We start from the raw sequence: 15741 nt of genomic DNA, 5'->3' as shown, positions 1-15741 counted from the left end.
AATCTCCGACATCTGTTTAATGTCACCAGCAGCATTTCTCCCCAGCTGTCAATATTATTAAGAATTCCAAACAGGCAAATTCACTTCTTAAAAAGGCACAGTCTGAGACACAGAGTAAAGTTATATTACATAGATCTTTTTCCCTGGTTGGGGGACGCTTTAGAAAAGCTACTCTTAGCTTTTGAGAAAGAAATGGCTTGTATCAGTGAGTGGTGATGCATTAACTATGAGATATGTGTATTAAAAAATGAAAGGGTCTAGTGAGGAAGAGTATCTCTTTAAAATCACAAAGTGACTGAACACCAGTGGAAAGAAGAATATGGAATGGAAAATACTGGACCGTTTGCACATTGCTGTTTTAAAGTAATAGTTCTGCATTTTCAGAAATACGCCTAATCATTGTCTTTGTGAGTCAGATAAATAGACTCTCGAGACACCAATCTCAGATCTGTCTGTTAAAGCGGAACTAGGCCCATTTTCAATATTCATACATGTTATTCCTATGGTCTAAGATGGTCCAAAAATATGAGTAAACATGAACAACTCTCTATGAAATCCAAAAACTTTTGATGTCATCAAGTATAAAGTGTGGAAAATCTCCATAGATAATGAATTTTGAGAGATGTTATAGATCAGTGTTTCTGAGAACCCACTTTTTAAAAATGAAAAACCATGGCAGACACGATCTAAAAATCATGAAAATTGTGAATTTGTGCATAAATGAAAGTTCCTGACCATTTTTACTGCCATTTCCACATCACTTTATATTACCTTGGATGGGATATCTCACCATTTTGCCAGATATACGTTTAATTAAGCACATTGTTGTGTAATACATTAGTTATTGGAAACATTTACACATGTTAAATACCTTTCATATAAGACTCAATGTTATAGGTAGGCTCCAATTATCAAAACAATAGAAACATTCAGGCAATATCGTGTACTGAATATATGAAAGTCAATGGAAGACATTCAGTGGAATTCTGCAAAATGATTTGGTGACTGATAAAATCTCCAGTGACCTGCCTGTGGGTCGCAGCACAGTTGTGGGACTGACTGTTATAGATCACGCTGGGAGCACCCAGTGAAATGTTATTATAAGTATAAGGGTGCATTTTCTGTTTCACTACTGAGAACACCACAATAGAATAAAGCTCATTAGGGTGTAAAACATTCATTCTCCCATTCATTTCTTATGGAATTGATCCAGACTTTACACCCGATGACATAAGTTTGAGACTTTCTTCTCTGGTTTGGGGATTTGAAAGAGGGTAGTTCATGTTCGCAGATATTGATTGCTCTTTCCTCGGCCGTGGAGATAACATATTGAAATCATTCATTTACGTGGTGCTCCCCATAAAATATAAGGCTACAGCTAGCAGCCAGTTAGCTTAGCTTAGCTGAGTTACTTAAAACAGTGAGGAACAGCTAGCTTGGCTCTGTCTGTGGGTTAAACCACAATCTGACATTTTTACAATTTTTTGTATGCATGAAATGCAAAATAATGTGTTAATTACTGAGCTTTAGAAGTGCTGTAACCTTTGGACTGAGCGGGGCTAGCTGTTTCCCCTTGTTTCCAGTCCTTATGCTAAGCTAAGCTATCTAAATATCTCTCTTCTCAGTTAACTTTTGGAATGAGCGCATTTCCTAAAAAAAATGTATAAACTCACTTCATACATGCAGGTTTTTAGTTTCAGGTGAGTGCATACATTAAGCATTTACCCTGTACTGGAATTAAACGCTCATCCGTGGTCCCCAGCTGTGCTCTGTGTATCCTGGACCGGGTCCAGAGAGAGGACAGCTCCAAGTCACAAGACGGAGGACGGTGCATGAGCAGAGGAGTCACTGTGTAGCTGCTGGCTAAAAGGCACTTCAGGGTCTATTTATATCAAATGATTGCTGTTCCTAAGCTCACTCAAGAGCACAACTCTGCATACACAGCCATTTTTTTGAGGGCTTTTTTACTCTTTTAATAGAATGGCAAAATGTGCAAGACTCTGTACAAAATTCAATGTAAAGGAGCACCCTTTTGCATGAAAGCAGAGCAGCATGCAAACATTAATTTGATTGCACACGTTATGTATGTTTTGCATGTATGCTACACGCTTTTTTTTGGAGAAAGGACTGCAGGGAACAAGCAGGCTTTACTAGAGGGAATAAAGTGGAATGAGGCTTATAAAACACAGGGCGCTTTAACATCCTAGTTCTTCTCATTTATGCTTATCTGGCTGACGGCTGTGTAAATGGCTTTCTGTTGGAGAGGAGAGTCCCCCCGGGGGAACCGTTCCACTCAGAGACGGTGACAGGCCGGTAATGCCCCCCACCACCACCACCCCCCTCTTCATCCATCCACCCAAACAGCCCACGCCAAACCAGCACAGACAAACATCTTGATTGTAATTGAATTTTTTGGGACGTGTGCTGTGTGACGGAGGACAGATTGAGAGAGAGAGAGAGAGGGGAAGGAAACTGCGGATGAAGATGGAGGAAGACGGAGTGGTGGAAAGGTTAGAGCAGTGACAGAGGTTTAGATTGAACTGGAAGGAAGAGGAAATAGCATGGTGTTCTATAGGAAAGTGGATGACAGTGCAGAGAAAGAGGGGACAAGGACAGTGCAGAGAAATTGGCTGCTGGGGATCAGCTTTGTTCCTACGCTGAATTCTTAAAGTTCATGACATGTGCCATACTGTGACGCAAGCACAATTGTTCAGATGTTTGCCTGTGTAACTGAAGAATTAAGAAAGTACATTCACTGGGAGGCAGATGAGGGCCTGATCATACCAAGCTGATCAGAATACCTTATGATTTTGCACTATGTAGGTATAACTAATCATGGCGATACCAGAGGCGTTACAGTACAATAGAGTCAATGTTAAGAGCATAGCAGAAAAATAACCAACATATCCATTTTCTTCTTATTTCCATTGTTAATTTGTCATTTGTTCACAGCCTGCTACTGACCTTACTTCACATTCTGATGCATTGCCCTTGCTGTTCATGTGTTTAATTGAATCTCGCAGTTGAGCATTGTTGTCTGAGGAGGCTCACAACCAAAGACACAAACACGAAGGAACATATACTGATCTTAGTAGGGCTGCAGAAGTATATACTGGTTTCACGGTGTACTTTTGTATGTAAAGTGATGGTTATCAATCCATGTACATTTGCGTATCTACTGGAGGGGTGCACTTTCTAAGAATTTACATAGTTGAATCTGATTGGTCAAGTCTTGCCTATCGTCCACTGATTATTGATGTGTGTATGTTTTATTTTGTACTCATTGATCCCCCTGCGTTTAAGCTTTATGTATCTATTGAAAAACAGTAACGAATATAAATCTTTTGTCAGAGATACATGTGACTGCGGCTTAGTTGTTTTAGTATAATTGGCAACGCTTTGCTGAGCGAAAAAACATTATGTTTCATTCCTTTAAGGGTCAATGTAACTAATAATGATAATAACAATAATGATGCTTGTGTAATACCGTATACGGTGACAGTTATTGTGACATTAAAAAATCGCAATCCGTTGCAACCGTCCAAATGTGTAGTAAAAAGCATGTAAAGCAATCCACTGCGTTTCTTGAAGCACTTTAGATGTCGGCCACTTGCTTGCTCTACAGATCAGATAGGCTTCCAATTTATCAAATGTAACAATCCACATTGAATCCCAGAGATGTGGTTACTGATTATGTAACTCCAGCCTAGTGGAGGTCTGACGGTCAGTGTAGCTGTGAGTTTTCCTATCTTCTAAAAACTCAGAATGTTTTCTTATCCCATCTTTAGCCACTAAAGGCCTTAAGATGTATTACTAAATACATAAAACTAAACTGGACCATGATTTCCTAAATGAACATCATGCTGTATTGAAGAAGACTTGAAACTAGCGATTGAGACCATAAACTCATGTTTACACTGTTTACTGAGGAAATAAATCAAATGAGAAGCACGGTCTCTCTAGAAAGAAGAAGTTTAAGGCACTTCAGCGTTGGATTCACCTTTCAGAACCAGACGTTGCCGCCTGGTCTGATGTGAATTCCCAGTAAGAGTGTGATCACACCAAGCACTATTGCAACAGGTTATGAAGTTTTTTGTGAGGTTTTGTATGTGAAGAGGAGAACATTTCTATTGAAACTACACCTACTCTTTTGTACGTAAATGTTTGTCACTCCATATAGCTGCAAAATATTCCAAACTAACTTGAAGGTTCAACCTCAAAATGAAAGTTTCCACCAGCGTAAGTTAATCGTACCGACTGTTAGAAACATCGGATGCTTTGCAAGCAGAACTGAATTAAAATTCAGTGTCTCCTTCTGCTCCAATCCAGGTTTCTCTTCACGTCTGCTGAGCTGTTACGAACAGCAGATGCCATAAATTGCGGCATTGAGTGTTGACAAGTCAATCATGCCTACATCGATAGGAAACAGTTTCGTTTCACACTTCGGTTTGCAGCAAAGAAAACAAACAGTACGTGTGATCGCACCCGTAGAGTGTGATCACAAACACCCTGACAAGCTCAAAAGTCAGATTTTGAGGAAAGTGGGAGAAGGACAGCTGGCAAAGACGTTCTCATGCCTTCTCCTCGGTGTCACTGCCTGTTTGTGGAGAGATGTTTTGGTTATTATCTTTCTTTTCAGCCTAAAACAATTTCCCAGTCATATTGTGACGGTGTGCTGTTGTAATCCAGATGTGAGATATATGATTTGTAAACGCCTTTTCACACCAAGCATTCTTAAACTTTCTTATTGTCTCTGCCTCTGTTTGTCCCTCTATCACCTCACAGATTTTATTTAGTCAGTGGTGGAGTGCCCCTCATCATCTGCGGGGTCACGGCAGCCGTCAATATAGACAACTATGGCAGCGGGGAGCAAGCGCCGTAGTAAGTCCTTCATTTGCTTTGTGCTCTCAAGGTTAAATGACACACTCTGCTGTATACCGTCTACAGTACATGATAGTGCAAGCTACTGTTTTTCAATCAAAGTAATAAAATGGCGTTTGTGTGTGTTGCAGCTGCTGGATGGCGTGGGAGCCCAGCCTGGGAGCCTTCTTCGGCCCCGTGGCATTCATCATCCTGGTGACATGCATCTACTTCATCTGTACCTTCGTCCAGCTGCGGCGACACCCCGAAAAGAAGTACGAGCTCAAGCAGCTGACGGAGGAGCAGCAGAGGCTGGCCGCCATCGACGTGCCGACGCACTGCCACCAGGGTGCCGAACCTGGAGCCCTGGCTGCCCCATCGGGTGGGGGTCACTGCCCCGCTGGCTGCCCGGGCGTCCCCATCAACCCCGCACTGCTAGCCAACGAGCACTCCTTCAAGGCTCAGCTACGGACGGCGGCCTTCACACTTTTCCTGTTCCTGGCCACCTGGACCTTCGGGGCGCTGGCGGTGTCACAGGGCCACTTCCTGGACATGATCTTTAGCTGCCTGTACGGTGCCTTCTCCGTCACCCTCGGCCTCTTCATCCTCATCCATCACTGCGCCAAGCGGGACGATGTCTGGCACTGCTGGTGTTCCTGTTGTCCCGGACGCCAAGCCGACGCCTGCTCCGGCGCCCACGGGCCCGCCCAAGCGCGGCCCAAAGTCAACGTGAACGGAGACACCCCCGGGCACGGCCACGGCCACAGCCACTGCCACCACGACTCACCGTGTCAGGGTAAAGCACTGATGAGCTGCAGTCATGGCAATTTAAGTCACTGCAAGCACGCCGCTCTTCCTTCTTCGCAAAACCATGTGACGTGTCTGGCACCTGTGACGCCGTGCTGCGCCGCCCTGCATAGCCAGCAGCTGATGGAAGAGGAGCCGGCGGCCACGCACGTGCTGCTACATGCCGACCCGGAGGGTTACCGGCCGGGGATCCAGCTGCACCCCTGCCTAAAGAGCAGCACCAGGACTAAAAGCCGTCACTTCAGCCGGCGAGCCGGGGCAGGTGCTTGCGGGGCGGGGAGCGAGAGGGAGTACGCCTATCACATCCCCTCCAGCGTGGACGGAGGCAGCGTGCACAGCTCACACACGGACAGCCCCCACAGCACGCATGAGCGCCACGCCCACATCTGTCCACATCTGGCCCACGAATGCCACCACGATGGGCATCACACATGCCACACCGCTGCAGCCACCGCGCACGAGGCCCTGGCATGCCATAACCCCTGCCACCGACACATCTGCTGCGCCAAGGCAGACCTTTTCCCGTCCCTGTGCCCGGCTGAGGCCGGCGACGCAGGCGTCTTCCTGTGTGGCTGTGGCAAAGTGGCCGAGCAGGACCCGCTGGCGACGCATCACCACCTGGAGATGCACGCCCCACGCAGACAATCCTACCCCCAGAACCCGCCCAATCAGAATGGGATTCTTAAGGGGGGCCTGCACGAAGGACTCCTGTACGCTTCGGACAGCACGGGGAATATACGAACTGGACCCTGGAAGAATGAAACTACTGTGTAGTGAGGGAGACAGGGGAGATGGGCAGTATCCTTGTGTCATCCCGCCAAAAAATGAAACCCTCGCCTCCCTTCCTAGAATGAAAAAAATGAATTGAACAACATTTTAAACATCATAATCAGTGTGGGATGTTTTTTATTTTAATGTCCTCATGTTTTAATGTGTGCTGTTTTACTGTACAGAATTCTGATATCACGTAAATGCTCCCTGAAGAGCGTCCATACACAGAACAGAATCTCCTCCACCAAGAAGAATTTATGAAACATTTGTCACACCAAACCATCAGATGTAATTGAAGATATTTCCACTGTTCCATATTACTACAGATCTCTATATATATACAAGAAAATGAATGGTTGTATGTATGAATATGTGTGTTAGTGCTCAAAGGCAACACGCTGCAAGATTTTTTTACTCTTTGAATCTGAACCCATCAAATCGTCCACAATGACAGTGAGCCTCCAATACTTTAAAGAACTCTTGACATCCATGTTTTAGACGACTAAACCAGCAATTTTAGACTTCATGGGTATTTTTGCCATCCAGTCAAGCAACTGTGAACATCTATTGGAGGTTTTCTAAACAACATATACAAAGATACTGTCGCTTTCCAGAGATGTGTGGATGCCAGTTAAGTTGTGAAAAATTCAACGCAACAGAAAAACAGAAGTGAAATTGTCGTGCTGTCTGTATGATGTCTTCACTGTTGTGTTTCTTTTTTCTGGAGAGAAGTAAATAACGGCAGCTTCAACAGCAACAGCTTTGGCCATTGTGAGTAGAGAGTTGGTGTCATTGAGTCATTGGATCCAGTTTGGTTTGTGTCAGCCCTAACAGCCAGTTCTTTGCTAGTGTCCTTTCAGCTCAGATCACACATACTATCAGGCATCAGTGGCTCACAACAAGGCAGTTTCATCGCTAACAGCCGGCAATTAGCTAGCCAGTGAAACACACGCAGGGCTTCCATTCACATGATGGGTATCAAATGAAGTACCCTGTTGGTATCGCTATCACTTTACTGTACTGGTATCGGTATTGTTATAGGTCATTTTTTAAACGATACCCAGCCCTAGACCAATGTCCTATTATTTTCCCTCTAATTAAAAACAAATAAAACATGTAAGCTAACCTCACCCACTAGTAGCTAGAGCCACAAAAGGAGACATGGTGGAAATTAGTGCAACTGCAGTCCCTTTATGTTTTTATTTATTTGTCTTTTGTCTCACTACAGCCCTAAAGCATGCATGCATTGTTGTATGGAGCGATGTTCTGTTATTTAAGTTGTAAATTAATGCCCAACCATGAACACAGACTGCTGCAGCTTGCCATATATAGTTTTTGTCACACTATTGGGTTAAGCCTAGATACTCAAGTTTCCAACTAGAGATCTCCATTTAAGCAGACTAAGGGCGGGTCCAGTGCCATTTGACTCAACAGTTGCCTCGCTGCTCGTAATGTGCTTTCCTACGCTGTGACAAGAATGTGGGGATGAAAAAAAGCTGTTAATTGTTATTCATTGAGCGGCTGGCTAGTTTGTGAGCAAGCTTGCTAATTCCACCATGTTTTTATGCAGCACTGTTTACAGAAAATGTGCCAAACAGCAGGTTTGTGGCCACCGGAGGCGCTGGGAATAATCCGTCCGCCACTCCCGGTTGCTAGGTGTGTAGTTGCCAACCACTCTCCTAACGGCTAACTAGTTTCCTAAGGCAAAAGCGCTAGCTAGCTACTAGGCTACTAGGCTACTAGTTCCCCAGTAACTGAAACGGGGAAAGCAAACGTTATTTTTAACCATCAAACAAAAACAACAACAACGTGAACATAAAATGTACACTTCCTTTGAACCGCTCAAGAGTTCACTGGACAGCCGTTCGAGACTGCACCGTTGACCGGACCAGAGAGCGGTTTGCATTCACACAAACCCAAACCACTGAATTGAGAGGGTTAACGCTCCAGGGCTAAACAAGGCAGGTGTGAACGCGCCCTTAGTTTATCCTAGATCCAGTCCAGAAAATCACAATGCTCTTGGTTCTGCTTTGGTAGATAACTTGTGTCAGGAGAGGCCAAGGTTGAAGTATAGATAGTTTATTTATTTTTCTGTTACCATGAAGGCCACATTCTCTTTGAAGAATTGCCACTCAAAAGAGAAGGCAAAAGAGGCTTTGTATTGATTTAGAAGCACTTGTTTGTTTTATGAATGATGATATTGAGTATGATACTCCAGACAAAACCATTCATACATCTCGTCAGAAAAGCCAAACCTAAAAAAAAAAAATTGTACACCCATGCAGCGCATATAATCTCTCGCAAGACCACCTCGGCATGCACACCATCTCTTTATCCATCTCGTGCACTCTTGTCTGTGTATATAGAATCAGTTTCTGATGAATTATTTTATATGAGATTTAAGATATTTAAGAATAAAATAAGTCTATATGTAAAGAAAGGTGTATGGGGAAAAAACCCTCTCAATGTTAATACTCAGTATCTGAGTTTAGAAATGTACTTTTTTTGTTTTCTAATGCCTTTTTTTCTGTTGCAATTTTGATTTGACTTCATAAAGTATGCAGACTCGCCATGTGTTGTGAGTTTATCCTGTCATATCAGAAATAGAAAAATGCACTACCTATAACAACGTTCGGCCTGCCAGGATAGATCTGTCACTTGCAGTATGTTTATTATGGAAAAGTTTTGCTCAGACAGAAATATTAGAATTAAAGGTGACAGGAGAAAAGAGAAATATTAATGTGATACTCCCTTTATTTGGACGGCAGGCTTTGAATAGTGAAAGGAGGCCCGACATCAGATATGATGCATGAACCTCATCGCTTTGCACAGTTATCTCCAGGGTCTGGGACAAAAAGGGGATATTATGGGGCCAACTTCTGAGTTATTAAACAGCGGCCCACAGTTGATCACAGGAAACGGGCTCCTTTGAGCCGCCGTAGATGCTGGCAGTCAGTGGCCCTGGCTTTGTAGTCATTGGAAAAGGGATATGTAACAGTATCACAACAAAACATCTGAAATCAGCCTTCCCCCGCTAAACCCACATTAGACTGAGAGAATGGTGGGCTAGGTTAATCGCTGTACAACATGTGTATTTGCTGGTGGTGGTGTCTTAGTAGCAGCCTGAGAAGATGTGTTTGGTATCATGGGGCCACCGTAGGCCGACTCCTGTGTTGTCATCAGTAGCAGATGTACTGCCCTAAACGAGCTTTGCTGACTCACCAGACGGCTGCTGGAATATTCACCTGTGGTACTGTGACAAAAAAAAAAATGAAAGCCAGTTTTCACTTTTTTCTACATTGACACAGATTCCAATAAATGTATTTTTTCACCATGCAACGGATGAGAGCATCTTTGGCCTTGTGTTTGTGTGCGTGAGCGGAGAGAGTGCATTTAACTTACATGGCGATGAATGTGATTTTTTTTTTTCTTTTTTCTCAATTCTCGCCGTAACGTGTTTATTCCTTCTGACAGCGTGATGGAGATTGAGATGCCTGATGGAGCCACCACAGGGGACGAATTCAAATGATAGCAGGCTTGACTGCCGCTTTGTGTTTGTGTGTCAGTGAATGTGTGTGTGTGTCAGTGTGTGTGTGTGTGTGTGTGTGTGTGTGTGTGTGTGTGTGTGTGTGTGTGTGTGTGTGTGTGTGTGTGTGTGTGTGTGTGTGTGTGTGGTGCATGCCCAGATCTTGTACACATACATGCGCAGGTGCCCACATGTGCACGCAGCGTCCAGGAAATGAGACAGTGTGTCTCCCGTGCATCGCAAATCACAGCCAGGTTTGACGGGCCATGAAACGCCTGAGCACATTTCAAATGCAGCTGGATATTTATTTATTTTTCTGTTCTTTTCCGAGGACACGCAGCTCCCCCTCTCTCCTTCACTCCCTCCCTCCCTCCCATCAGATTATTCGTCTGACTGAAAGCCATGTGAAATGTCAGACCCCATCTCTCCGTCTCTGTCTGCTGTGAAGACTCAGACTGGACATTGGAGTTCTGCAGGGCCTCCATTAAAGGTGAGTCATGGACGTCTGAAGCCAGTATCTATTTTTTTTTTTTTTTTTAAATAAAAAACGACATATACTGCAATGCCAAATGAGCTGCACTGGTGGTTTAGTATAAGGGTTAATAATGAGTATAAGGCTTTAATTACCAAGGGTATCTTTGAACCAATGAATGTGTGTTTTTGTGTTTTTTCTTCTCCCAGAAAGTGCTGTCACTTTCAGCTAAACCACAGAGAGAGAAACCAAAAAAAAAAAAAAAAAGGATGCCTCACCATGTGGCTGTAAGACTGCAGGCCGCGGTAGGTTGGCGAAGGGAGAAATTGGCCCAGGATGGCATCTGTTTCATTAAAAATTAATCTGGTTTTAGTAACACAGATGTGTGTTTATGATACAATTAACTGTGTTTTAATTTTCCTGTTGCAATAAATAGGTTTGTAAATAGAGAGCATGAGCAGAGAGAGAGGGGGAGAGAGGAAGTGAGAGTGTGTGTGAAAAAATAAATGCATCTGTAGATGCAATGAGTTGCATGTATTTCTTTGAAACATGAATAACATGAATAATAGGATCTGGAATAACAAGCAGGGATTCATTCACATACAGTCTGATCTGATTTACGGATAGTGACGTAGGATCTGTACATGTGATCTTGGGGCTATGATTTCAGAGTCTCTTTGTGGGCATATCTCTTGTGAAAACTGCTTTTGTCTCTCATTGACAGAGAGGAGCGGGGCTTCTCCAAGTGTGTAGATCAACCCGACGGATTACGTTTCTCTCTAATGCAGACACATGTATGCTTTGTCTGGCGTAACCAGGAATCATCTTCAATTTTCTCATAGGCCGTGTTATCCTGTCTCTATATGCCTTCGGCTCCACATCTCTCCCTCTTTTTACGTTTGGCATGTTTAGTTGTTCTCCCTTATAAAGAAGCCTCTCTCCTCCTGCTCCAGCCTTGGAAGACAAGACTTTTGATAGAAGGCTGTGATCGTCATGCTAATGCCATCCTTGACTTAAATAACATGCTGGTGGTAGACTCGCAGGGGCGGGAGAGAGAGAGCGAGGCAGAGCTGCCGGGTGAATGGATGGAGACAGAGAGGGAGGGGGGAGATTTGGGTGGATAGTTTGAGGCTTACGGGAAGAGGGGGGAACAGAAGGAGTGAGGTGGAGAGATCAAAGAGGAAGAGGAGAGAGAAAGAGGTGGGCAAAACTTCTTATTAGATATCATCACTTGGGTTCTTGGAAGCTCCGCTTCTAATGGGGGCTGTGTGTGTGTGTGTGTGTGTGTGCGTGTGTGTGTGTGTGTGCGTGTGTGTGTGCGTGTGTGCGTGCGTGCGTGTGTGTGTGTGACTGAAAGACTACTGCTGTGGTGGAAAGTAACTCAATATAAACTCAGGTACTGTACATAGGATACATATTCTACACATGAATATTTTGTCACTAATCTTTGGGAGTACTTGTTTAGTTTTCATAACTATAATTCTAGTGTAATAATTGCTGCTGTTATTATAAGTAGTCTTATTATATGAATCATTTATGTCATATACATTGAATGTGTTGTATCTCTGTTATGCTGCTCATTCTGTACACATGACATCTATTGCATTCTGTCCATCCTGGGAGAAGGATCCCTCCTCTGTCGTTCTCCCAGAGGTTTCTTCCTTTTTTCTCCCTGTTAAAGGGGTTTTTTAGGGGAGTTTTTCCTGTGAATGTGAGGGAAGGACAGAGGATTTGTAAGGACAGAGGATGTGAGGGAAGGACAGAGGATGTGAGGTCTAAGGACAGAGGATGTGAGGGAAGGACAGAGGATGTGAGGGTCTAAGGACAGAGGATGTGAGGGTCTAAGGACAGAGGATGTGAGGGTGTAAGGACAGAGGATGTGAGGGTGTAAGGACAGAGGATGTGAGGGAAGGACAGAGGATGTCACATGTGCACAGATTGTAAAGCCCTCTGAGGCAAATTTGTAATTTGTGATTCTGGGCTCTACAAAATAAACTGAATTGAATTGAATTGAATAGTGGCTTCCATGGCTCTGGATGACAAGTCTTAAAAAAATCACCCTGATGTTGTCATAATGATGTCATCAGGCTTGTAATTGGAGGCTCATGGGGTTTAAAAGATATGGGCATTTACATGGCAGGGAGGGTCTAATGAAAAACACTGGTGCACTATGGGAAATGTAGGATTTTGACAAATGTTAAGTCCTTAAAGGTGCTTGATTCGAAATTCAGAGAACTGATGGATTGGATCCTCACAACTACCAACATGGCGGCGGCTGAGCAGGGGGATAGCAGCTAACTGTGCTAACAGGGCAAACAGTGCAAACAGCAGCGACAGTGCTGAGGGAGCTAACAGTGTGGAGGGTGGGCACTACTCTTCCGCGATGAGGCCGTCAGCTGTAACCGCTATATGTGCACAGTGCAGAGCGGCGGCCGCAAGCTAGCTAGTGGGGCACGTTCACAGGATCATGCATTAACATGCACGCACTGCCAGCCCGGCTTTGTAAACAAAGCAGAGAGATGCTTGCATTACAACACACACAGAGGGAGAGGGACTTCTTTTTCTGCTCCGGTAGACATTACTCCAGTAGGTCTTTACATAGATAATAGTTGCTGCTATATTTATGGTCTGAATATCAAGTACAGCAGGTTTCAATTTTGCAGAAATACAATACAAACTCCCTAGACAATTTTTAGATACCCTTTATGTGTTATGCTAATTTATACTTCCACCTCACTACATTTGGGAGGGAAAATTTGCACTTTTTCTGCTTGATGAATGCAGAATCTGTTTATGTAGATTAGTGATGAGGCAGTCAATGTGACGCAGTAATTGAGAGTGACGTATACGCCTACGAAGCCTGCTGCTCTGTCATCCTACATATTCACTCGGAAGACACAGCCTGCTTTTCCTCAAACACACTTGCACTGTAGTTGTTTGCCTGGTGGGGAAAAGGATGGGCCGGATGCTAATGCGGTGCACAGGGGCTCCAGACATGGGGAAAACAAAAACAGCTCCATTGGTTCTCTTGTCATAGTCGTGTTTTTCGCCTCAGTATATGTCTCCCTCTGCAGCAGTTGCCTTCCAGCCAGTTGCAATCTCTCAGTTTTCCCTCAAGAAGACCTCTGAAGACTTACATCGGCTGTCAAAGCACATGAAAGTAATGAACAAAAACCCCAACCTATTTTCCAAAGCTCAACCCCATTCTGCTATTTCACAGAGGCTTACTGTCAACACAGCCGCACCTGATTTTCAGTCTATGATGTGACAATCCGAGGTAGCTTCAGATTTCTGGAGGAGAAGAAGAAAAAAAAGAAAAGAGTTTGACGTCTCGGTGAGTGACACGTCTGAATATTTCCGTTAACTTGTTTTCTTGTCACAGCCGGTGGCCCCCGCTGCGCTGTCGAGTTTCTTAATGCATCAAATCCTTTTGTGAGAGCATTGTCATGAATGCCAAAGACTGACTCAGGTGAGTGTGATTATGACTGCGCTCTCTAAACCTCAAAGCTGTGAGTTGGGTGCGGAGGGCGCCAGTAGCTGCCAATCTGTGTTGTTCAATGTGTGTGACGATCCTGTGTCTCCCTCCCTCTCTCTCTCGCCGTTATTTATAGCTTCCTCAAATGGTGACGCAACACGGCTACCACTGGAAGAGAGCAAAGAATCATGTGACGGTTTTAATGCAACAATCCGGTGGATTATGGAGGCCTAAGAGGCTGCTACTGTGGTCTGTGACATCAAGGATCAAACACGACAGGCAAGGGGGCCAGCTCCCTCCCCCCTCCTTCGGCCTCCCTCCTTCAGAGGGGAGAGGACAGGACAGCTGGGGACAGCTTGGTCGGCAAAGGACCAGGGAGCAAGGAGGGAGAGATGAGAGGATGGAGAGGGAGGTGTGAGGCTACAGTAGCTGTTTGTTACGGGTTGTGTTAAATCCTACACAACTGCCAATAACCGGTGTTCTCCCAATCTATAACCAAAAAAATGGAAGTTTACCCTTTAAACAAAAAAGGCATTTGAAAAAAGTTTGTTCCGGTATCTCATAAAGAGAGGGGTGCGGCTTGAAATCAAACACATTCAACAATCAAACATGATATACACTACTTTTATACTTTTTTAAGTTTGGGTGCTTTAACAAGCCTAGCAAGTCTTTCTATTAAAATAAAAGGAAAAAATTGTATATATTATTTGTATAGAGTGCTGCAGGAAATGAGTCAATGGATTCTTGGTTAGATGCCTGAAATAAGGTCTGTTGTAAATACATGCTTAGAGATTTTAACATCCATCCATCATCTGTGACCACCAGCTGACATTGGGTAAAGGCGGGGTTCCCCCTGGTCAAGTCGCCAGACTATTGCAGGGGTTAACATTTTGTTCTAACATGCCGATTGTATTCATGCTTCAAAAATAATGAAAGTGGTGTTCATTTGTGAAGATTATCTCGCTGAACAAAACGTATCATAAACTTTTGTTTGCCACACGGCTTATTTTCGCAGTCCAAAATCCAATGGAAAACTGGCATGTCCATCCAATGAAGAAATCCCATTGCCTTACAGATGAGGGAACCAGTGCGATGCAAATTTCCTGGTTTGGCTACAAAAATACAATATCCCCTGCAGCATCTATAGGTATGCAATAATTTTCGACCCAATATGTTCAAGTACAAGACTACATGTTCAAGACTACATTTGGGCCAACAAAAATAATAAATAAATTAGATTTTATGATTTTTTGACGATGAGTTCCCCAAGCTGTCAAAAGGCATTGAAAGGTTATTGAATAACAAAGTGAAAAATCTATTAAAAAAAAAAAAAAAAAAAATGAAACTGAATGCACCAATGGGAACCAATATTGTTGGTTAAATAAATGAAATGTATTGGTAAGAGAAATGCAAAGGTTTGTTATTTCCCTTTAACCTACAATCAGTTGATAAAAAATGGAAGGTTATTTAACTTACTTTACTTTTAACTTCTAATCAGTGGATGAGTATCTCTGTAGTTTCTATTTTTAATGTTAATGTTTAATGTTGATATTTAATTTATTTATTGTCGAAGCACACATTTTTGTAATTTTCCAATTCCTATTTTCCTCCACACATTTCCAATTTCCCTTATTCTTGCATGGTAACGAGATGGTTGTGTCAATCCAGGACAATGTCTGGGTCGCAAAATAAACTCACAGAATCTCGTCCATCGTCCTTTATTTAACATTTATATTTGCAGTACACAGTTGACCCACATGAGGGAGCCTAAATGTTCTTCTTGTAGCCTACTCATAACATTGAATCTATTATAGAAAGGCTAGCTAACAT

General features: G+C 43.5%; 1 protein-coding gene across 1 annotated transcript in view; it reads left to right on the top strand.

Moving 5' to 3' along the window:
• The window catches only part of LOC129092609 (adhesion G protein-coupled receptor A3), a 163413-nt gene extending 153650 nt beyond the window's left edge, over positions 1–9763 (top strand). Inside the window, exons 18-19 of the mRNA XM_054600615.1 lie at positions 4786–4881; positions 5013–9763. Of these exons, the coding sequence (XP_054456590.1) occupies positions 4786–4881; positions 5013–6441 (1525 nt within the window). The 3' untranslated portion in view covers positions 6442–9763. The remainder of the gene's footprint in view (positions 1–4785; positions 4882–5012) is intronic.
• Positions 9764–15741: the final 5978 nt, after the last annotated feature.

Source organism: Anoplopoma fimbria, chromosome 6, assembly GCF_027596085.1.
Source record: "Anoplopoma fimbria isolate UVic2021 breed Golden Eagle Sablefish chromosome 6, Afim_UVic_2022, whole genome shotgun sequence".
Taxonomy (NCBI): Eukaryota; Metazoa; Chordata; class Actinopteri; order Perciformes; family Anoplopomatidae; genus Anoplopoma; species Anoplopoma fimbria.
Note: the sequence above shows the minus strand (reverse complement) of the source record. Positions and strands in the feature narration are given on the sequence as shown.